The sequence below is a fragment of the Asterias rubens genome, chromosome 1 (assembly GCF_902459465.1).
Source record: "Asterias rubens chromosome 1, eAstRub1.3, whole genome shotgun sequence".
Lineage (NCBI taxonomy): Eukaryota > Metazoa > Echinodermata > Asteroidea > Forcipulatida > Asteriidae > Asterias > Asterias rubens.
The window spans coordinates 16,919,536-16,943,562 of NC_047062.1; the positions used below are offsets into that span (position 1 = coordinate 16,919,536).

Consider the following 24,027-nt stretch of genomic DNA (forward strand, 5'->3'; position numbering starts at 1 on the left):
ATTGAAATTTTAAGGTAATTAAAAAAATTATAAAAAATAAAAATAAATAAACATCAAATAAATCATTGGAAAAAATGCTTAAGCGATGGATGCAAAGTGGTCCCCTTTTATTGTGTCAAGCCTGGTTCATATGAAGCAAAATTTTGAGACGTTATAACCAGTATGGGTTGTTTTTGCAATGTAAGTAAATTCACTTTGCTTTCACGGTCGTGTGAGGTATGAACTAGACTTTAATTGTCATTTAAGCTCTGAACTTAAGCATGCAATTAGCATTTCGTTAAAACCCCTATTATAATAATATGAGTGAAATCTATTTTCTATGAGAATATGTCAAAGCCAAGCACAGAGACAAAGATAAAAGGAAATGTTCTTCTTTGTCTGTGTGACATCCAAGGCAGGATAAACAGGATGCAGTTCTCATGATGATCCTGTACGACGCATGTATTCATCAGTCCTATGCTTTGAATAGACATCAACGAATACGGCAATATGCAATCAATTTATACATGAAGGCCCTTCTGTGTTGATCCCCTCAAGATTTGGATTTACAAAATTACAAGAACTGAGACGCATCTTGACTACTTCCTCAAGAAGATTAAGACAAAATAAAATGTGCATAATTCCTGCTAAGATGCAGGAAGTGTATCAACAGGATCTGATTTGAAAAATACATTTATTAACCTTTTATTATGATAAAAAATATCTGCCCATAGTAAAAACGGACGGAGTGCATATTTTAGGATTTGGCTTGGAACTTTGTTTGAAAGAAAACTGACTTTACAAAATGTACATAAAAAATGCTGTGTGTGGATAATACATAAAAGGCACTGGACACTTTTGATAATTGTCAAAGACCATTAGTCTCACTTGGTGTTCGAACATATGAATAAAATAACAAATCTGTGAAAATTTAGACTCAGTTTTTTTAAATCGAAATTGCATGAGAATAATGAAAGAAAAAAATACCCTTGCCGCACAAATTTGTGTGCTTTCAGAACCTAAAAAAGGCCTGAAGTTTTATTTATTATTTGAGTGAGAAATTACCTCTCTCTCTAAAAAACTACATTATCAGAGGGAACTTTTTCTCACAGTGTCTTATAATACTGCCAACAGCTCTCCAATGCTCAGTACCAAATTAAGTTTTTATGCGAACAATTATTTTGAGTCATTGCCAAAAGTGTCCTGTGCCTTTATTAAGCAGCTAGTCATCAAAGAAGGTATCTTGGGTATCAGCGTTGGCAGTTGCATGGCTGGCCCACTGACTCCCCGCTGCCCCTTCATCATCCTCGCTATCACTGCCGAGGCTGTGTTGTCTCTTTCTCACCTCAGCACTCGATAGAGGGTGATATTTCTTTGTTGGACTGCTACGCCCGTCGTAAATTCTTTCTGAGTTGTTTGTGGACGCTGAGCCCTTGATGGTTAAGGGGTTGTTGTTTGTTCCATCCAACCAGGAGTCAGCTTTAATAAGAAAAAATTAAAACAATGATAATTAATAAGGTTATATATACATGTATGTGTTTTTTGTAACAATTATTATACTATTACTACAAAGTTCTATAGTTATATGGTTAAAACTCAAATAATACTCTGTATCCCTGATGCAAATTTGACATCTCTAAAAATTGTTGCAGTACCCACTGTTTAAATAGGATTTAAACTGCCTCTAGCGAATAGGCTAGTCTGGTGGTGTACTGTGCTCTAGAATGGCAAATGTTGTTGGTTTGAATCTGCCACGAGTAATACTGCAATTTCCATTTGCTAAAACAGCTTTGCAAACCTCCATGCTATTGAACGAAAATGAAATTAATTGATCTGTTATTTTTAATGCCCATCAAAAAAAATCTCTTTTTTTCCTTATGAATCAAAGTGTGAACATCCATTAAATCCTCAAGACGAACAGACTGAATCTGTCTCCCTATTACACAATGGAGTTCTTGGAAGACGAACAATAAAATATTCCGGAGACTGAAGAAGTGCTCCCTGTAGAAAAAAATCAATGTCTCCAGCAGCAGACAGAAATCCAAACAGATGACTACTTACCATCGTCTGCATTAAACGTCTCATCTTTCTCCACATCAAAGTTCATATCATCTTCAAGATTTTGATTGAGACGTTTTGCCTTCTCCCGCGCCTGCGATGCTTTTAGTTCTCGAATCCTTTGTTTTGCTTGGAGTTCAGCGCTCTGTCTCGCTCTGTTCTTCTCTGCGGATGTAATCTTGTCTTCAAGCTTCAGATAAAATAATGCATGCATGGTATTAATTAATTAATCAATTAACAATCCATAAATAAATGAATCAATCATCAATAAATTGATCGATTATTCAATACATAAATTTATCAATCAATTATTCAAACGATCTATGAATCAATTATGTTCAGTCTATCATGATATTAATTAACTAATCAATAAATCAATCAACAAATAAACAAAGCAATCAATAATCAATCTACAATAAAAAATTGATCAATCAATCAATAATTATTCAACCAATCAATCAATGTCAATCAATCAAGCAATCATGATCAGTCAATCATAATCAGTCAATAACTCAATCAATCAATCAAACTTAAATGAAATGATCAAAACTGTTGAACAGCGATAAATTCTCCCAGAGTATAGGCAATGAAGCAATTAAGTTTAAAAACAAAATCTAATTCGGTTTCCTTCGTACGCAATTTAAACCAGCTTTTTAATGCTTCAAATGTGTTTTGCACCACACAGTATCAATCATGCCAAAACAGTAATGGCCAATCGTTATTGTTTGTTTTTTGTTTGTTTGTTTGCTTTCAATAGTCTAGTCTACATACCCTCCTTTGTTGTGCTTCAGTGGTTTGGTTGGTGTCAAACTCTTTGGCTGCTAAGATATCTTTACGTCTTCTTGATGTCCGCTTAGCACTCTGCGCTCGCTTCTGTAGCTCCTGTAAAGTGTAGTTTAATAGAACAATTGGATTAAAAGTGCTCTCATAGGTGTTGTGATTTTTAAATGCAAGTGTCCTTGTCCTGTCATGCAAAAAATTGTTAATGGCCGGATATTTCTACCCCAGCAGAGTCTTTCTCATTTAAGCCTAGATGTGAAAGACGCTGCTAGGAACAAAAGTTTAGGCCATTAACTATTTTTTCATTAATACCATAGATCCTTTTGGTTGGTAAGCAGTTTGCAACAGCTCATTCTTCTTGTCCTTAGATGGAGGAATATTATCTCTGGCTTGTAAACAAAACCCGGAAGCACAGAAAAGAAAATAAGACAAAGAAGAAGAACAAAAAGAGGAACAGAAAAGAGGAACAAAAAGAGGAAGAAGACGACAAAGAAGAATAAGAGGAAGATGAGGACAAAGACAACAAAGAAGAAGAAGACAACTTAATTGACAAGGGACACAACAACAATGAACAATTGAATAACTCATTGCCCGACAAACAAACAAATGATTTAACAAACCACAGGGCAAGGTCTTTACTATTTGAAAAAATAACTAATTACCTGAAACCTCCTCTCTTCAACAAGTTTTTGTCTCGTGGCTAAATCTTCAGCTGTAACTTTACGGTCTTCATCATCCACCATCTTCATCTGGAAAAAAAGGAGAATATCATCTGCTTATCTGCTTTCTAATAGAATGAGCTGCAATTCCATAATGAGATTTGAGCAGCAATGACTTTTTAGTGGCAATACCCAACTCTTCCTCTACATAGATCAGGTTGCTTTTAAACATAGACCCACTAAGCTAAAGTAGTCCATTTAAAACTGAACAATTCTTTTAAAAACTAAGAAGGCCTTTAAGAATCTACTCTGCAATAGTAGAACAACAGCACTTATCTACAAGATCAAAATGTAGGGTTACCGTGAACCAAATGCAATGAGAAAGTGTTGACAATATATATTTGGTTTGTTATTGACAGCTTTACCTGTAATCGTTTTGGCGGATGTTGTTTCACTATACTTTGACCCTTGGTTTCTCCGACGACGACTTCAAAGGCAACAGGAGTAGGAACTGTTTAACAAAAGAATCACATTTTGAAAATAAACTTCTCATAAAAAACTGTTTTTTTTCTGCCAATATTCATGGACAGGATGATCTTGTTCTGTGAGAGACTCATATAAAGTAAACTAGCCTTGTCCAAGGCTCTTTATGCAAGAATCGGCCCGCTCCGACTTCAAGAAATGCATAGATACTATACCACACGGCACAAAACAGTACTTGATATCGCGGGGTCAAAGCATGGCTTTTCGAGGTATCAATGAGGTTACAAAACGAATGATCCGGCATCGTTTTGTAACCTTGTTGATACCTCGAAAAGCCATGCTTCGAACCCGCGGTATCAAGTACTGTTTTGTGCCTTGCGGTATAGTATCTATGCACTTCTTGAAGTCAGAGCGGGCCGGTGCTTGCGTAAAGAGCCTTGGACAAGGCTATAAAAGTAAATATGTTCATAACTTTTAGAAATTTATTTATCTTTTTTATAGATATTTTAATGTAAACTTTTCCCTAATTAGAAAACAAATAAGATTTTGAAACCTTCTATAAAAAAAAATCAAATTAAAAACCATAAGAAAACACTCTATGCTTGAACTACAATACAAACATAATTTAATTAAAATCATATCTCCAACCAAAACCCTTCAAAATCAAATGAACGACAACATTTTTATTCCTCCATCACACACTGTACAATCTCCGCATTATACTTTGCAAGTAAATGATTAATTCTAACCCGTAAAATGGCCCAAAATAGCCGTCAATTTCAAGTGTCATCGAGGAGCGCTGGTCTGCAGCTGCTGTTCACTTCCTGTACAGTTAGTGAGGCTTTTAAAAATTCCACTCTTTGACACTGCGTGCTTTGATTATAAAATGAACAATCATGTCTGTGCATTCGGCAAACAGTTTCATTTTGTCTCCAACATTTGACTAAATACTTAGTCTGCCACCAGTGTAAATAACACTAAATTAAAAGGGAGGGGGGGGGGGGTTAAGTTGGGAAACGTTCTCAACATATCTCGTTATCTGCTCTCTCTTTATTTATCAGGGACTGTAGTGACATGAATGGAATACAATTGGGGTTCTATTTACTTTAGACTTGGTCACCTCTTGTAACTGTTTGCCTCTGACATTCTTGCTCTTGTATACGTGTTTGTACATAGGAAAACAGCACATAATACAAAAGTGTGGACTTTGGGTGTTCTGATTGATGGGGTTCGGTTGATACTGTTTAAGATAGGTTGCAAGATATAAAGGACAAAATAAACATGATGATGGTGATAATTTGATAAATCTATCGATTCACAATGCGTAGTAGTTTGAAACCTTTTGAGCTTTTTCATATTTTAGAGCAGGATTACCTGGAATACCGGATATAAGTAGGGCTGTAGTTTATAAATAATATATTGATACATCAAATGCCAGAATGCATCATACTACAAAAATGACAAAACTCAAATAGTTGCACCTGCAGTTTGTTTTACTTTTAGGGTGATAAAATTTACATCTATCATTGATGTCCATCATTGATTTTAAATATGAATTTTATCGATGTATTCAGTAGGTTTCTTGAACTCTATCACATAGTAGAAACTCAAGGTTGTATACATTTTCAATTGAAATTCTGTTTGTCCTTGAAAATTCCTAGAGTTGTGCCATTCCTACCTTCGTTTTGTCTTGACTGGCTTCCGTCATCTGTGGTCTGCCTGCCGGCTCTCCTACTACTACCATCAGTTGTCTTAGCGCTATCTATACCGCTATCTCTCCCCGTGCTTCTACTGTCTGGTCTTTGTCCGTTGTCACCTTCCAATGACTGGCTATCTCGTATTTTGGACTCACTCTGGGAAATCAGGACTTTTTCCCGTAAAGATGACGGCGATTTCTCTGGTTTGAGTTTATCATTTGACCCGAGGCTTGACGTTGATGCACTCTGTGAGCTTCCGCAACCCATTTTAAATATTTTTTTTAAAACACATCCAGATATGAAGTACGTGCAGAAGTCTATAGTGTCAGGTATTATTTTAGCTTCAGCGATTTTCTACAAAGTGTCCTTGCAATGACACAGGAGAGAGAGGAATGCAGTATAATTCCGAGAACCTTTTATCGTTGCTCTTAGCTGTCACACCATTTCATAGAGTGAACACATTTTTTCTAGCAGTGCCGAGTGAAAGGTTGGACAATGTCTGAAAAACCTGCAAAAAGAAGTAATGAAAACACACGCTGATAAGTTTCCAATAACAAATTTCATGATTGTTTCATTCAATAATTGGGCAAATTGTTGCCATTTCATGAGTGCGCATCTATTTTCTTTGTTCACACAGTGGAAGATAAAAAATAAATAAATTATATTCTCCTATTTTTTTCAAATTTCAATATGAAAGCTCCCATCGGTTACTCTTTTCATGAATTTGTTTGGGGACCGCAGATGTCAAAAAGGAGAACAACGCCTCAGGAGTTACTTGGACTGGGTTTACTCCATAGAGAAGTAGATGAATGAGGTTCGCTCCAATATTGTCTCCACGAAAGGAGTAGGTATGGGTTTAGCCTGCCCCGTATTTGTACTGTAGGAATGAATTTATTCTTCCAAATCCAAAGACCATGGGTCCATTGCATTATTCAATGACAATGTGATTATGAACATGATTGAATGATAGATAAACAAATTGATGTCAAAATGAAGTAAAGGAGTCAAAAGACAACAATGTACATTTTTAACAAGATGTCATAACCTGGCCTCATTCTAGAGGCTATGATGACATTAAGGAAGTAAATAAATCACACGTAAAAAACCTAAACATGGCAAACGCTGACAAGTGACACTGAGTGACATTCTCTATGGTGACACAGGCAGCAATTCAGCAGCAGCTTTATCATGTTTATCACTCAGTCCCAAAGGTTAACCTAGATTTTCATGTAAATTTATTTCCTGCAGTTTCGAAGGTTGATTTAACAGTCACACATTTAAAGTAGATACTCAAGGACAAACTGAAAGCAGGCCATGCTTACAATTACTAAAATACGAAAGAAGGAAAAAGAGAGTCACACAAACGTATTGCCATTCAACAACAGCACATCCCACACCGTAAAAACACAGACATAAAATATTTTCAGAGACAATTTATGATCATCGTAAAGTCAAGCAAGTAACTTCACAGAATACTTACAATTTTACTGTGCATTGTATCCATAGTAATATCCATTATGCTATTGAATTTTATGCAGCAACAACCTCGTCTGTCATGTCTGTTCACTGTCCATTATAAAACCTTTTTTTTGTAAATTTCTTTTTACTAAAAACTATAACAGACTGAATGCTCAGATAGATGCATGTAACGCATACAAGATTCGTGCGTGCCGGTGTCGCGGTTTGCTGATTGTTATAGGAAAATGCCACACGGACACTTTCTAAGCAAAGTTGGAAAAAGTTGAAATCCAAAATGGGTTAGTCGTCTTTAGAAAGGAACTTTTAGAATCTTACAAAATTCAAGAACTTTAATAAACGTACTGCTAGAGAAACACTTCATCATACTCATGAAGTTTTGTTAAAAAAATAGTAGAAGAAAATGCTGTCTCGATGCATTTCCAAGCAAAGAATGTTTTACTCAACGACTAAAACCCCCTATCAAGAAAGTGGTGCGTGCCATTCAATCTGTCAAAAGAGGCTGGTCTGTCTCTGTTTCATGGCAACATGTAAACTAATGGCAGAGTTCGACCTGCCCCCCGTGTGGCGGCCTCGCCTGTGTTGGGTTGGAATGGGTTTAGCTGCATCGATCATGGTTTTCAATATTGCGGGCAACTTTTTTTTTTAAACAAAATAAAATTTTACCACCAATCAGAATTTGAATCATTAAAGCAATTTCGATGTAAACTTATTTTATAATGTGTTTTCATTGTGTTTTTAGGCCGACCATTTAATACAAATTTGCATGACAAAATAACTATGTGTACATGGTGTAGGCCTAAAAAGGTCGATCTGGCCATGGCTTCTCTTTCCTATGTTTGTCTTGAAATAAATTGTTCGATCTTGTTGCCTAATAATTGTTTGTTTCTTTAACCTTTCACCCTATATCTTTATGAAGGGGTTTGATTATAAACTTCAACGGGCTAATTGGAATTTAATTGCACCGGGAGTTGCTTCGTGTGAAACCGGCCGGAAAGGTGATAAGGATAATTGCAAGAAGATCCCAAGTGTTACGTTGGTACGTTGACAAAGCAAGTCATTTGCTGTAATGAATAGTACAACTACAAGTGCACCATTAGTATTAGCAGGGGTCACAATAATTCACCGACTTAAAGTAGGATTCAGCTTTAGACACACGAGGATGAAATCAATAAACATACGAAAATTTGCCGTGACAAGAAGATATATCCCTCTCTCCAGAGAAGCAATCTCCCGACAGAGCTACTGTCAGAAACATTGCGACATTCGATTCTGCTGAACCCCCATCACTCAAAAGAGATTTAATATAAAACCATGGAGGTAGAAATGACAACTGCAGAATATCGTTTGATCGGTTCGACGTTTGTGAAGAAACTGTTCACAAAATTAATACCAGACTTAACCTTCTAAAAACATAAATGGAAGCTAAAAAAAACCACCACCCCAAAACACCAACAAACAAATAAACAGTCTAGAACCTCCCCGAAAAACAAACCAATTACAGAGAAATACATACAATTTACAAACACCCAAACATTAAAATTTAGTTATAAACTCTACAAGCACATACAAAACGTACATGTTGGCCCTACAGACATTCTTAGTTGCAGAACGCTCGTCAAATTAATTTGCTCCTTTGAACAATTATTTGCGAAATATCTTATACTGTCTTCTGTATATTGATTTTCAAATCTGCGTCCGTCTGGAGTGTTTCTTTACCCGTTATCTTTATGAGTTCTGACTCAATCACGAACGAAAATAAGAGTCGGATTTCAAGTCAAGTTAGCGACGTCCATATGCTCCCCATCAGAGTACGAACAACAAATAAAATATGATGAAATTTCCATTCGTTTCCAAGGAAACACTCTCTTCTTTTGCTGCATGCTAAGATGTTTAATGCCTACGTATCAGATGGTGACTTCCATGTATAAACCCCTGTGGATATTTTAAGAATCAACAAGGTCAGACTGTGTACACCCACGGGACTCTCTGCAGATTGTGTAATTTTAACCCTGGGAATAAGACATGCTGATTCAGTCGTCACTGTTATACATGCCATTTCACAAGCCTTGAAGTTGGATTGGATTGCAATTTTCAAGAATCAGTATATAATTTTTTCCTTTTCCCTCGTTCAATATCAAGATAATTTGTTAATGAACAGCCTATGTCTTAACGGCTGCAACCCCGATTTGTTTTCGAAACTCTACTTTATATTTTGAGATTTCAAAATTTGGGTTTTAATTTCCTAGTGGACAAATTTTGTATAATTATTATCAGCAGTAGCAACATCACTGCAGCTTAGTGTTAATAAGCAGTTAACATAAGGAGTCTGTCTACACAAAAACATCAGTTGTAACCCTGACACGAATTCTTTTTTACTTAAAAAAAAGGGTCTGGAACGAAAGATGAAACTTGTGTCATTTCAACCACATTTAAAAATAAGCAACTTATTTTTCTTAGCCAACAACCAGTTGACAACCAATCAGTACAATCAATAATATCAGGAGAGTCTTAAACGTCTGCTTACTAAGTCTACTTGTTTATTCTTTACTTCATCTTTAAACCATCGAACATGCCACTACAGCAATGACATTATTTGTGTGATAATTATTTGAAGTAATATACTACTGTTAGCATTTTACTCATTTGTTTGAAACTAATTATGAAATTGCTTAATTTTCATTTTCCATTACACAAAATGAATATTTTTTCCGTTAATTACTACAATACAACACACGCATAAACATTTGATATACTTAAGAATATTTCACCACTAACTCCTTAAAATATGATTTATATCGAAGCAATTTAATCTAGATACTTGCAATGCATTCCCATTTTTAAATAATATATTTATGACAGAAGAAAGTTATTCCATTTGAATCTGAATAACAAAATGATTTTTTTTTCTTTCTTGAATTTACCTTGAAGCCCTTGACCCCCAGCGTGCTTCTACAAAGAATAATACATTGATATGATGATTATTTAAAAGTATAATTCTCCATTAATATTCTACTTATTTATTTAAAATTCATTATAATTGTTGATGTTTTTTAGTCCCTAGAAATTAAATATTACAATTCAATTCCAATCCAATACAGCAAAACGATCATTGTTTTTCCAGTAATGTAGTCACAAAATTATATTAATATCCTGACATGCAATAAATGTTAAGAAATCCAGACTCATGCTTGTCAAATTACTTACTCGAAACACATTTTTCTCTGATCAATTCAATCTGGATATTTGTCATGCATTCCTATTTTTAAGATATTTACGACAAGAGAAGGGTTTTCCCCTTTCAATTCAAACATGCATCAAAATAACAAAACAAAACAGTCCCCAAAAGGCATTTTAAATCCCTCTCCAGATATTTGTAAGCAATCGTCCAGTCTGTTAGTGATGACTTTTCCAATCAAGCTTATTTTTGTGATTTTACTAAAACTACTGTGAGTTTACTCTGTCTTTAAATCCTTGGAACTTTATAATGCTGTAATACAAACACTGACACTAGTGGTATAATGATAATCTGTTACAGTTTTACAGTATGCTTGTATTTTTTTCGTTTATTTATTTCAAAATTTTTGCAAGTTCTTCCCAACCAAGGCTAAAATCCACTTTAAATAACTAGAGCTTTGTATTGTGCAATTTCCATAAAAATGTTCAACCGCACATCACACTAAACAATAACTGTTTGAAAACTAACAATGATTTTTGTGTAATGTTTTCCCAAGTAAGTCATTCAACAATTACTACAGCAGTTTATTTTAATAGTTTTAAACTTGTTTTGATTATCAGTTAATTTGAAGAAAAAAAAATCACTCATCATCCAATGCCATGTTGTGCTATTCACGGTCATTATCGCTTCATTATTTTTTAACAAGTATATTTCAAGTTATTGAAGGATGCAACTCCAAGTAAAGAAATGATATGTTACCAAGAAAAGGTTTAAAGACTCAAATCTGTCAACTACCTTATTCAAATGTAATTTTTTTCTGATAAATTTAATCTGGATATTTGTCATGCAATTCTATTCAAGATATTATTATGACAAGAGTAATTGCTTCACTTAAGATTATTTGAAGCATTCCATCAAACCTAATAATAATGACCATTGTAATTTATATTATTTTATAATTTTACTAAAACTACTGCAAGTACATCCCCGATCATCATGGAATTCATTGTCACTAATACATTGCCAGAAATACCGCACCCCACCCCAATAGGGCCATTACAACTACATTCTTAATCAGCAATCTCTTTAAAGAATGAAAAAAGGATCCCATTATATTACCAATACATAACCCAAAACATAACAACCCATTTCACATATACTACTCTAGAAATTCCATAACTCCATGGTTTCCCAAATCCACACCCACAATCACAAATACCCTACTCCAGAAGGTCCATAACTCTATGTTTTCATCAAGGGTTCACCCTAAGCAGACAGTCCATTGCAGAGCAGTGCCACGCCCCCTTTCATAGAAGCTGTGACCCTTGTCGGATCCTTACGGAGAAGGACTCCATGGTTTAATCAAGGGTTCACCCTAAGCAGACAGTCCATTGCAGAGCAGTGCCACGCCCCCTTTCATAGAAGCTGTGACCCTTGTCGGATCCTTACGGAGAAGGACTCCATGGTTTAATCAAGGGTTCACCCTAAGCAGACAGTCCATTGCAGAGCAGTGCCACGCCCCCTTTCATAGAAGCTGTGACCCTTGTTGGATCCTTACGGAGAAGGACTCCATGGTTTAATCAAGGGTTCACCCTAAGCAGACAGTCCATTGCAGAGCAGAGCCACGCCCCTTTCATAGAAGGATCCTTCTCCGTCACCACATTCGATGTCTACTGTGAACAGCAGCTCAGCTCTCGTCTGGTTCAAGTACACCGGCAGAAGAACCTGGATAAGAAAATAAATGGATTAATCTCATTAATGATAGAATTCAAACCAAATCACAACAGGTACATCTGATGTGAGAAAAATAAAGAAGAAGAAAAACAAAGAAAAAACAAGGCACAATTGAGTAGGATTTGAAACTTTGCATGGTGGAAGTAAGATATAGAAAAGTTTGCGGTAACACCATGTTACATGGTGTTACCGCAAACTTTTCTATATAAGGCACAATTGAAGAAAAATTAAATACACAAGAAATATTGATGGTAGGAAGGTGCCAGTCTTATCTGGTGGCTTGGATAACGAAAGGTCCAAGAGGTAACACAAAATTAAACTACCGTAATTTTCGGATTATAAACCGCGGTTTATACGTAGATTTTGACACTTTTTTGAACTCCTGCGGTTTATTCTCCGGGCGGCTTGTAAGCCGACGTATAAATATTTAAGAGAAAAACGGCATTTTTAAAAAGAAAGATCGTTTGTAAAATATTCTAAATAATGTTTTTTTTTTCTTAAACGAGAACAAAAACCTGCCTGTGTGATGACAAAAACCTGTTGAAAATCCCACCACAATTGTATTCCATGTTTCCTTTGTAAAACGTTTAACAGCCGCCCTCAGCTAGCTAGCTCCCCCCGCTCAGCGCAACTCGGGTTAGACTAGACTCGTCCCCTGTCTATTTTTCCCACGATCTTTATATACTGACGTCAGACATCCGCTACACTCGTGTCAGCCAGCGGTTTCTTCAGCTCAACCACGCACACCGCAACAGCAGAATGGTGAATGGACGTACGCAAAGAGCTATGCCGCTCCGGGGGATCAAACAAAACGTTTCCAAACTGCCCTGATTGTTGAGTCCAGTAACATTGGGAATTTTATTTCCAGGCGGCGCAAATGCGAGGGCGTAGCGCAACCCGTCAGCGAACATCGCTCAGTACTGTGCAGCCAACATCTGTTGTGCAATCTCGAGATTGAGCAGCGCAATTAACAGATTGCTAGCTTTACGAACTCGCATGTGTGTACATGTGCTTAATGTGCACGCTGCATGATACATTACTGCATACACACACGCTACGTCCGTCCGCCCGTCCGTCATTGCAATAATCTGTTGTGTGGATCCTCGTTGTGGGACTACAATAAAAGGGAGGGAGAAACACCGGCCAACCAAAAAAAAAAAAAAACCCAAAAGAATGCTATCCTATAATAGATCATTTCAATTGCGATCAATAGTGTAAACTTTAATACATTTCCACTTTAATTACGACGCAACTCCACATTGCGGCCAACTATACAAGACTGAGTGATGTGCCGCCCGCCTGTCACTGCACATCGCCACACGGGGACCGCAAACAAGCACGGCCCCTATGTGTTCACGCATGCGGTGATTGGCCGTTTGATGATTGGCCGTTGTTGATTGGCCGGTGATAGTTCCATTCATAAAATCTTGGCTAGACTTCGGACGGATCGAGTAGAGCGGCTGCCCATTGTACAACGGGGAGCTTGAACGTCTGACCCACGCTTTGAGGCTCGGGGCCCAGTCTAATCAAACGTGAACAACTTTTGTCAACAGAGGGCGATGCGATGCAGGGCAAAGTTCAACTATTTCTCGGTGTGCGTTGTAGACCGATCTTTGATTCACGGAGATTGTTGCCAAAGAAGTTCACAAAACATATGGTCAACACAACCGATCATCAAATCGCAAATTCTTGAAAAGGGTTGTTGATGGAAACAAAATATAACTCAGGACTGATAGTGTGAGATAAAAAATCACCCGTAACGCGGCAGGTTTGCGTACTTCACTTCCGTGTTTTGAGGTTAGTTTTTTCATGTCTTTTTTATTATTTTGATCGCGGTTTATACGCCGCGCGGCATATACGCCGACATCTAAATATTTTTTGTATATTTTGAGGAAGTGCGGTTTATACGCCGCGCGGTTTATAATCCGAAAATTACGGTAGACAATAATTTGGGTGGCCAACAACATCCTTCATAAACAAAAACTTCTTCCTTTTACAATAGAATAACCTAAAGTAAACAATCATTGAGGTCCTTAACTGCAATGTCATATCCATAATGATCAAAGGTTGTTCAATGAAAAAAAAACCATACACATCTTAATCTACACATACATGTAAATGAAGTTTCTTTTTGCCAAACAATTTCTTTAGACTAGAGACCCCTCTGAATCAATAAATTTCATTTACCAGCAGCTCAAAAATCTGCAAACCAATTGAATGAAATCCATACAAACTGCATGACCTCATAGCTGACATGATGTAGTTAGTAGGGGCAGGGATGCTGTAGCGATGCAACATAATGTATTTAAAAACTTGGGTATTTAAGGCTCAACCCCCCCCCCCCCCCCCCCCTAAAGAAAATATGGCAACTGCTAGCAATCTTTCCCAATTAAATTATTCAACCTACCTTATCCTTCACTTCCTTTTTGGTAGTGCCTGCAACCAAGCTGTAAACAAAAACAAGATATTAACAAGCGTTATTTTTGCATTGGGGGTAAACACTGTTTATTTTTAACCTTACACCAATGTGCATTCAGCACTGTGTACACAAAGGCTTTGAACTGCCTCTAGCCACCAGGCTAGCTTGGTGCAACCTCGTTCCCAGGGGTGATCGATCTCGCCGCGCCATTTTTTCCCAGCATGCCTTGCTCGATCAAAACCCCTGGAAGTGTGACTTTAAAATATCCAAATGTATTGGATATTACAATCATTCCTGTGGTTGATATGTTCTGTGCTGGGCGTTAGTCGCGCACAGGCTGGATGCGCTGTGTGGAAAGTTGTAGAATACATACAGTGTATGTTATAAGTCATTTACTTGGCGGTCAGTGTTGCGTGACAAAAAAGTGAGTGCGTACACGCACACGTTTCGTCATTAGAGCTTTTTGAAGACGCATGGCGTTTCATATTTTGTGGGTATATGATAGCCAATCAAAGACACGGATCGGAGTTTCCCTCCCGGGGGTTAGAGATGTACGCAGAGCTAGCGTGTGATACGGTGCGCTGCCCATGGTAGTGAGGTTGAGATTGGTGGTCTAGTGGCAATGCTGAGGTTGTGGGTTCGAAAACCAACCGAGTGATTTGCCTGTGAATTTTTTTAAACAGAACTCTGCTTAATACACAACGGTGTTGGGTAAAACAAAATTATCAAGATAATATCACTTTTAGTAAAATATAACAAACCTCTGATGAATATTTCAGCTGACAATACATGCAACTTCAGAGAGTTGACAAGTCAACGATTTGAGAGATATGATTGCCGAGTCAATGATAACTTACCGAACCCATTTGAAGATTGTAGATGGTAAGTCAGTGGAGATAACTGCTGTCAAGTACAACTTGTTGCCCTTACAAGTGGCTCCTTGCAACTTCAATCCTGAAAAAGGAACCAGTAACGGTTAATTTAGTTGTATAGATTGTTGTTTGATGTGCGGCATTGCATGGTGATGTACCGATATACATTCAGTTTGCGGTAACACCTTGCGAATAATATCCACTTTGCTGTGTAGGATTGTTCTTTTAAGAACTTGTCCAGCTGTTTATCTACTGCCGCTGAGTAGATTGGGAAACTGTGAGGCTACCTATTCTTATAAGAAGTTGTCAGTGATCATTATTGTTTACACCATTGGAATGAAAACTCTTAGTTTCCATTTATCTATTTACTTCTTTCATACCTTGGTGAGTGATTCAGGTTTGTTGTGATATAAGGATTATAAAAAATCTAAACTGATTTTGATCATTAATGTCAAACTAAAGTCAAAGCCAGCTTAAAGGAAACTTTAAAGTCCAAACTGTACCTGTAACAGCAAAGCTACAGTCGTCCATCTGGAGCTGCTTGCCTGGGTCAGAAACAGTCACCTGTAGATAAAAAAACAAACCATCATTAAGTCAAGGAACTAGCCTTGATAGTGGTAGGCCTACAGGGCAAAGCAAAGCATTTGCCCACACTCAATCACCCCCTCTCCCCGCCACATAAACCTGCGCAAGTGTATAAACACCTACAATCGGAAACCTCCTATTGTCCCTAATTTAGTTGTACTTTATCTTTTCAAAACTGCTCCAATTATTTTTGTGAACACTTTCCAACTAGGGATCTTCACCCAACTGCGGACCTTATTGTCCCGTTTTGTTATAGGTCCCTGGTTTGAATGTGTAAACCCACCATCGCATATGGGTAAACATCTCCATCATGGACCCTCCTTTGTTCAACACTTTGTCCTGACAAATGTGAACCCCATTGTTTTCCTTTTTGATAGCAACCGAATACTTATTGTCCCTTTTGCAATAAGTCATAAGTTAGAATGTCACTGCAAACTCACACAAATTCGTACAGATCAGGTTTGTCATGTCCCTCCTCTTTTATTTCCTTTGAAGGAAAATTTAAGCTGAGGGATATTATATTTTGCACATTTGTTGAATAGTAAGACAGAGCCTTCAGTATCGCTGCCCCGCCCTATGGAATAAGCTTCCATCACATCTTAAGGACTGTTCATGTATTGACGTTTTTAAGCGTCATCTGAAGACATACCTTTTTAGGCAATATTATTTTAACTAATTGTATTTTGTTTCCTTTTTAATGTTTTTGTATAGTTGTTTCTAATTTTTCACTGGCTGGTCCAGATTTGTTTGTTGTTTTTTTTAAACGGCCTTGTAGCATTTTTTATAATTGTCTTTTTAAATTGTTTTCTTTGGAAACCCTCTGTACTGTCATGCTGTATTTTGGAAATTGCTTTTTTTTTTCTTTGTATCTAGCGCTTTGTGGCCTTTTTGGCAATTTGGCGCTTTATAAATATCTTTTTATTATTACTATTAATGAGTTACCTGCATGTAGAGTTCTTCAAGAGACCAGCTGTTAACCTGGGCAACAAATTGTCTAGTGGCTGTAATATAAGCCTCTGGTGAGAAGAGACCACCAAGCCAAACATCTTGAGTCTGGAACAAACACATATAGAATACACTATCAATCGGCAAGCACATAATACCACAAACATCTTAATAAGTTTGCTGCTCGTAGCCCCTTAACAAGAGTGGCTTTAAACCTTATTTGGGGCAAACTTGCATACAAATGAAAAATAATACTTCTACTTCCCAAAACTTTGTAAGTACATGCATGACTTGCATGGTTAATAAAAACAATAAATTGTTACATAATTTATAAGCTTAAGCCTTAACCACTTTGATCTGAAGTTTCCCGAGCCATCCGCAGGACTAATTTTGGGAATGGCCGGAATCTTTTTGGTTGAGAATGTATAGGGTTGTTGAGAATATTGTTGTCACAATGACACCATGACTACTCGTAGAAGGGCCAACAAAAGCTCTCACAAAAGGCACTAGGATTCATCATTCAGCGTGAGCCTTGGCTGAAAACCACAGCCAATAATTTCCAATTGAAAGCTGAAATCAATGACAAGCCATCCAATAGTACCATACCTTGAGTTCTTTAGCCCCTCCAGTGCTAGCGGCCGTAGCAATCTTCTGTAGTTGTTTGACCCTCTCACTGAAGTCAGACACCCACTGGATGACAGTCAGACCAGCAGGCACCGTGTAGCGGTTCCAGCTCTTCGGCAGGATCCCCTTGGCCAAGTCTCCGATCAGCTCACGGTCGTGGTTGGTCTGCTTCTTCTTGCCCTCGCACGCCAGGACCACATTCTGGAGATCATTGCGGACATCCCGTAGCAAGGTGGCGCCGTGGTTGACTTCACGCTCGAAGAAGCGGAACAGAGGATCTTTGATGTTGTCAGCGGTGCGCTTCAGCAAAGTCAGGGACTACAATACAAGTAAAGATAAGGGGTCATCCACATAGGTCAAGAGTATTGAACATTTAGCACAGAATCTGATCACAGAATATCAGATTGAATAGGCTATAAGAAAATTAGACAATACAAATTGACAAAATGACAACAGGTCTTAATAAATACAAATGAAAATTATTCCATATACGCTGCTGTACCAAAAAAGTATTGACTTAGTTCAAAGAAATTTTAAGAAAATTTCTTAGAATTTTTTAAGGTAAAACTGTACACAAAGAAAACCTTTACATTTCACACAAAGTTTGCTATTACATTTGATTAATTCTTGGTTGTTACGTATTATGAAGCAAATCATGGTGCCTTAGAATGAGTGCTTCCTCATGCTGAGGCAAATCAGGAATGACTCAAAATCAAAGAGGCCCATCAACTGGCTTCAAGATGAAGCCTGGATTTCAAGTCAGAGAGGAACCTCATTTTGAATAAACTAAAGCCGGCCTCAGGTCAACCTTGCGTCAATAAAAAACAGTCCGCGACTGACTTTTCAGGATCACACTGCGCCTGAGCTTAGACCATCACAAACTTTTCAGTCGGCAATTATTTATGACATGAGAGTAACTGCGATGATTTTAAGACAATCTAAAACAGTCGCGGCTTGAAAAAATTAAGTCGCAAGAGTAAAACAATTTCAACTTGTACGACGTGAATCTGACGGTAATCCCGACGGGAACCAATCGCAGGCGCACGATTTCTCAGTTGTTGTGACCTGAGCATGTTTTGTCTGCGCGATGCCGACAGTTTGTTGCAGGCGCAAGAAAATCAAAGGTTGACCTGAGGCTGGCTTAAAGAAGCTCTCGCACAACATTTCTTTTGAACTCTCTCTCCTTGAGTCTTTTTAGTTGTCATACCTTGGGAATGATTGACATCCAGTTCTTGACAGATGTATGAAGGATACGCATCCATGCTGGACGCCCATCTGATGTTGAGCCGGGGCGTTTCTTCTTCTCCGTTGAGGAGGAGGTGAAGTCATCTTCGTCTTCAAGCATGGACATCTTCAGAAGCTTGGAGATCATGCTGGCCCCTGAGGGACAGAAAGGAGAGGAAAAAACGTCAACATAAAGGAAAAATATGCTTGGTTCGTTAGTATGTCCTTTACAAAAACAGCAATAATTTTAATTGAACATTTTTGCTGATGACATCTATAAAATCCACTCTATCGGAGAGTGATTATCTTTATTTATTTCCAGACAGGTTTTGTAAATTGACAACTATTAGACCCTGTAAGTTTTAACAAGGTGCTCTCTGGTGCATTCAGCAGCCACTACCAGTACCAGTGAATGGAAGTTTGAGTTCAACTTACCATGGTTGGTTAGAAGGACCTTCTCAGCATTGTTGGGAAGTCCAAGCCAAGATGGCGTCTGATTCTCAGGAAGCTGCTCTGCCCACTGCACAAACTGCTCACGTCTGAAAGCAAAATTTTAATTAATTTTTGTTAATCCTTTAAGGTTTATAATGATAGATATTTGCAACATACAATATGCTAACACACAATATGATGTAATGCGGTGAATGCATCTGTGGTTTTGAATTATAGATAACTTCAGCCAACATGCATTATGATTTGTGGTGAATGCATCTACAGTGTACAGTTAGTATTGTGCACAGTTGCGCCATCCTTCACAACCCCTTCAGTCGAATAGTGTATGGGTTGGTCAACTCACTGGAGTTTTTTATCAAGAGTAGGAGGGTTAAGTAACACATACAAATTGGAGAAGAAAAAAAATGAACATTTGAACAAACACCGCAACATAGCCTTGCTTCCTCATACAACGATTGTCTCTCATAAACACAACCATTTGAATAATCATTACGAAAACATTCTCTACCCTAACAGGTACCCACTTACTTCTGGGTAAAGTGAAGCAATTAAAGTTTGATAAAAATGGGTGCTTTAGGTGTTTTACCTGATGCCATCTGGCATGGTGATTCTTTTCCCTTTACCATCGATGTCAGGGATGAGACAGAAATCAGAGTTGAAGCTTTGGACCGTGAAGGTCTTGTTGACAAAGGCTGTCAGGAGACGCTGCAGGCAGAATAACACCAATCTTAATGTCAGGCATTTAAAGCCATTGGACACTTTCGGTAAACAGTATTGTCCAAGTCCCACACTTTGTGTATCACAACTTCTATATCAAATAATAAACCTGTGAAAATTTAGGCTCAATCGGTCATCGGAGTCGGGAGAAAATAACGGAAAAACCCACTCTTGTTTCCGCGCGATACGCCGTATCATGACATGTGTTTAAAACAAATCCGTAATTCTCGCTATCGAGAATTAATATTGTTTTAATGTTTTCTCAAAAAGTACCGAAAGTGTATAATGGCTTTAATAAATGGAAATTTGCATCAGGAATTAAGAATATTAATTTTGTTTTTTACCCATATACACTGATGTGTGTCAGCACTGTATACTCGGTACTTTTGTTGACCAGGGTGGCACAAGAAAAATCTGTATTCAGATAAAAGTGTGAAATTTTTCATCCCCGAAGTATAAGAAATGTTAGAGGCCTTACCTGATCGAAGTCGTTGTCGATGCGCCCTCCGTAGATGCACTGGGAGAGTAGAGTCTGTAGAGCATCCCATGGTACCTTGTCTGGCGGCAGGTTGGATCGACCCTAGCACCAACAAAACACACATTGCATCAATTAGAAGGGAAAAACTAAAGGGGAAATGACTGGGTCAATTTAAAATTTTGGGTTGAACAAAGACAAATTGAGAGCAGGATTAATGTGACAGCGCTCTGAGCCATCTACAATCCCGGTCATATCTTGTTGGGCCCCCGTGCCCCCTTTTCAATCAACACTGAGCTAGGGGACTTGGGACAGGGGAGAGAATGTTTATTGCCAGGGGGAAGTGGACAAGGAATGTTTATTGTAACGTTGCAAATAGGTGGCCCAAGCATTTTGGCCAGAATTGTTGCCCTAATACTTGTGGTCTCCCTATTTTTGTCAATACCTTTTTTCGGGGTTGCCCAACATTTTTTAGGCCCCCCAGACTTTTTGCACTTATGCTTTGGCAATGCTTCAAGGGGTGGAGCTCATGGATTATACTATTCCCTTCAACTCCCAAAGTACCTTAGCAGCAGAATCAATCCAGATATCCAGGGTATCGCATGCACATCTGAGATCAGATTCACTGAACTCGTACTTCTTGGCCCATCCTAGGGGTGAGTACGTCAATCTCTCTTGGATGATGGCATGAAGCCAGGCTAGCAGGAAGTATAAACGAGCTCTCTCATTAGGTGCCTGTAAGGAAGCAATCATTCCGCAGTTATTTATTTCAAGTTTGATCGAGTGTCAAGTCTTCAAAGTTTGAGGTCTAAGTTTGATTGAGTTTAAAATTTGAATGAGTTTCAAGTTTGATCAAGTGTCAAGATTGATCCAGTTTCAAATTTGACTTGGATTAAAATTTGACCGAGTTTCAAGTAGGATTGAGTATCAAAGTCTTGTTGAGTAAAGACTGAAACATCTGTTTATAATTTCATTTCACTATTTTGTTTCAGACAATTATGTGCATGTTTGTTTCATTTGCATTTAGAACTACAAGACATCACGTTACCCCATCTCCATTCAAAATCAAAAATCCCCCTTCCCATTCATCATCACTGCCCAACCATTAAAACAAAAATAAACTCCCAACCCAACCAACCACAAACAAAAACTCAAAACCTGGATAAAGAAACACACCACACCAACAAATGTACCAGTGCATAGGGATCTCACGGTGATATGCGCTATATAAGAGTGGTTTTATTATTATTCATATTATTATATCCTATTGCCAATTCACCTACCTTGTTCATGCGTGAGGCTGGGACTGTGCTGAATGTCTTGAGCAGGTTGGCCTTGACACCTGGAGGTGGCTCAAAGACGAAGATCCGACCCGCACGCAGCAGGTTGACTGGTACCTACACAAAGAAAGATTCAAATGACTCAAGGTTTATTCTCAAGAATGGCTGGAATTCATGGTGTGTGTCGTGGTAGAGCAGTTTAGTTTACTGAGCCCAAGCTCTGGTGTTGTCAGCAGCTGTCTCAGGTTTGAATTTTTGTCATGACACTTGTGTCTTTGAGCCCTTGAAAAGTTGGGAAAGTAGTGCACTCTGCTCTACCAGCCAGGCTCCAATTGGATGTTACCCAAGCCTACATTCTTACAGACTGTAACGGGGTAAGTCGCCCTGTTTCAGCCCCAGGAGTAGGTGTAGCTGGCATTGTGCCACTGGTGGCAGTTAATTTTGGTCGATGACCAAATCAGTGAAGTTTAACCCTCACCTTAAAGTGGCCCTCCGGCCTTGTGATGTTAGGCGATCTCTTGTGGTGTTAGGCGATAAAATTAAAAAAAACAAGACAAACAGACAGACAAACAAACAGCAAGACAGGCAAACCAACCTACCTTTGAATCTCATCAGACAAACAGACAGAAAGACAAACAAGCAGGCAAACCAACCTACCTTTGGATTAATCTCCATGGTGAGGAAGAGTCTGAAGCTAGGATGCGGTGAGATTCGACAAGACACACAGACAGACAAACAGTGAGACAGACAAACAGACAGAAAGCCATACAATGAGACAAACAAACCAACATACCTTAGGGTTAATCTCCATGGTGAGGAAGAGTCTAAAGCTAGGATGCGGTGAGAGACTGTGAAGTTTCTTTTCTAGTTGTACGAGCCATTGAGGAGCCAGATGAACGTTCTTCAACATGACCCACTTACCAGACTTAGAGGCAGAGTTAATCACCTTGTCAGCTTGACTGAAACCCTCCGCAGATCCTTAGAAAGAGAGATGACAACAATTAAATAATGATAGGTATTGACTACAATGCAAATAGAACATTTTGGTAGCACACAAGACATTTTCTCTACCATTTTTCTAAGTTCCTGAAGAATATGACGTGAAAACTAAAGTTTTTGTTTTTGCAGATTCCTTGGAACTGGTTGCCTATAAACTGTGGGTGTAATAAGGCCCCAACATTGTTGGTTGTCGCGTATTGGTGTTTGTAATTGTTTGTTTTTGTCGTTCCTATTGTACAATGTAATTTTGCTGTATTTTGCTTACTCTTTTTAGCTCAATGTTTATAATATGTAAAATACTGTACAGCGTTTTGAGATTTGTTTTTATGTGAGGCGCCATATTAAAAATAAAATTATTATTATTATTATTATGATTGATTTTATTATTTAAGATGTTTCTTACCTATAGCAATGGAAGAGATACTCTTATTGACCTCAGCCGCCAAGTCTTCAACGCGGCTACTAGCGTCATATCCAGGTACAGAGCACATCAGGACTGGTGTGCTGCTCTTCAACTAAATACAAACAAACAATCAAAAGATATTCTTTTACACATCAGTTTACATAACTGGCTTATGGCGAAATGTTTAGCCGTGGCTCATGTTTTCTCACAAGATATCAATAAAATCACAGTGGTTATTATGAAAACATCGTTGCCTTTCCTTTGTCAAGTGAGTATTTCATTATGGAAACTGCACTTCCAAAGAAAAATGATTACTCACGAAACACCATAATGTTCCGAAAAATAATAGCGCACGCTGTGTGCTATTGCCACAGAGTCACAGACTATTTGGGAGAAAACTTACAAGAAGTGGTCAAAGCAGCTCTATGAAGTTAGGCCTAAGTCTTTACATCGGCACACAATCTCAAGATAGTTGTCTGACTCACCTCAGTCTCCACCACAGTGCCCAGATCCATCTCCTGCTCAGCAGAGTGGAGGAATTGCTCCCCAAACACTGACATGACAAAGAGCTGACAAGATGCTAGAAGACGATCTGGCCGGAAGGTCTGGATGACCAGGAGACGATGAAGAGCTTGACCAATGCCACCTGAGATAAAGCAGGTTCAAAATATCAATATAAAGACAAGGACTCAAAGTGCCTCTGGCCATCGGGCTAGTCGGTGGTCTAGTGGTTAGACATCTGCTCTAGCAATGGAAAAGGTCATGGGTTTGAATCCTACCTGTGTGATTTGCCTGTAGACTTTGTTCACAGAACTTGAGAAAGTACTGAGTATACAAGGGGTAATACACATCAGTGTAATGGTAAAAACAAATTATATTCTTTATAATTGTGTCTATAAACACAATCATACTAAAACCCTCCTTTCCCTTTGCATCAATTTCTTAAGAAATAGACTAACCACTTGAAACCATTGAACTGCACGTTTC

The 24,027-nt window shown here is 38.1% G+C and overlaps 2 protein-coding genes across 3 annotated transcripts in view; both read right to left on the reverse strand.

Annotated features, from left to right (window-relative positions):
- Positions 1–1,017: 1,017 nt before the first annotated feature.
- LOC117301192 lies at positions 1,018–7,323 on the reverse strand. The gene is made up of 7 exons (XM_033785100.1): positions 7,137–7,323; positions 5,638–6,164; positions 3,902–3,987; positions 3,480–3,566; positions 2,809–2,919; positions 2,041–2,227; positions 1,018–1,458 (listed from the first exon to the last, which is right to left on the reverse strand). The coding sequence occupies exons 2-7, from the start codon at positions 5,921–5,923 to the stop codon at positions 1,202–1,204; spliced, it is 1,014 nt and encodes a 337-aa protein (XP_033640991.1). The 5' UTR covers positions 5,924–6,164; positions 7,137–7,323; the 3' UTR covers positions 1,018–1,201.
- Positions 7,324–9,650: 2,327 nt separating this feature from the next.
- LOC117301893 (cytoplasmic dynein 1 heavy chain 1-like) overlaps positions 9,651–24,027 on the reverse strand; it is a 76,071-nt gene continuing 61,694 nt past the window's right edge. Inside the window, exons 75-90 of one of the 2 annotated variants that reach the window (XM_033785868.1) lie at positions 23,526–23,686; positions 23,041–23,152; positions 22,432–22,616; positions 21,642–21,755; positions 20,923–21,093; positions 20,362–20,463; positions 19,753–19,871; positions 19,149–19,252; positions 18,697–18,869; positions 17,472–17,807; positions 16,863–16,973; positions 15,839–15,899; positions 15,321–15,417; positions 14,452–14,491; positions 11,942–12,035; positions 9,651–11,832 (exon numbers count right to left, since the gene is read on the reverse strand). In XM_033785868.1, coding sequence (XP_033641759.1) covers positions 11,795–11,832; positions 11,942–12,035; positions 14,452–14,491; positions 15,321–15,417; positions 15,839–15,899; positions 16,863–16,973; positions 17,472–17,807; positions 18,697–18,869; positions 19,149–19,252; positions 19,753–19,871; positions 20,362–20,463; positions 20,923–21,093; positions 21,642–21,755; positions 22,432–22,616; positions 23,041–23,152; positions 23,526–23,686 — 2,018 coding nt within the window. In that variant the 3' untranslated portion in view covers positions 9,651–11,794. Of the gene's footprint in view, positions 12,036–14,451; positions 14,492–15,320; positions 15,418–15,838; positions 15,900–16,862; positions 16,974–17,471; positions 17,808–18,696; positions 18,870–19,148; positions 19,253–19,752; positions 19,872–20,361; positions 20,464–20,922; positions 21,094–21,641; positions 21,756–22,431; positions 22,617–23,040; positions 23,153–23,525; positions 23,687–24,027 lie in introns of both variants that reach the window. The other variant, XM_033785867.1, reaches the window with a different exon arrangement.

Coding starts and splice junctions, on each gene's coding strand:
- LOC117301192 (XM_033785100.1), bottom strand. CDS start 5,923: ATGGGTTGCGGAAGCTCACAGAGTGCATCAACGTCAAGCCTCGGGTCA. Junction 3,567..3,901: donor ATCCGCCAAAACGATTACAG/GTAAAGCTGTCA, acceptor CTTTTTTTCCAG/ATGAAGATGGTGGATGATGA. Junction 1,459..2,040: donor GACGTTTAATGCAGACGATG/GTAAGTAGTCAT, acceptor TTCTTATTAAAG/CTGACTCCTGGTTGGATGGA.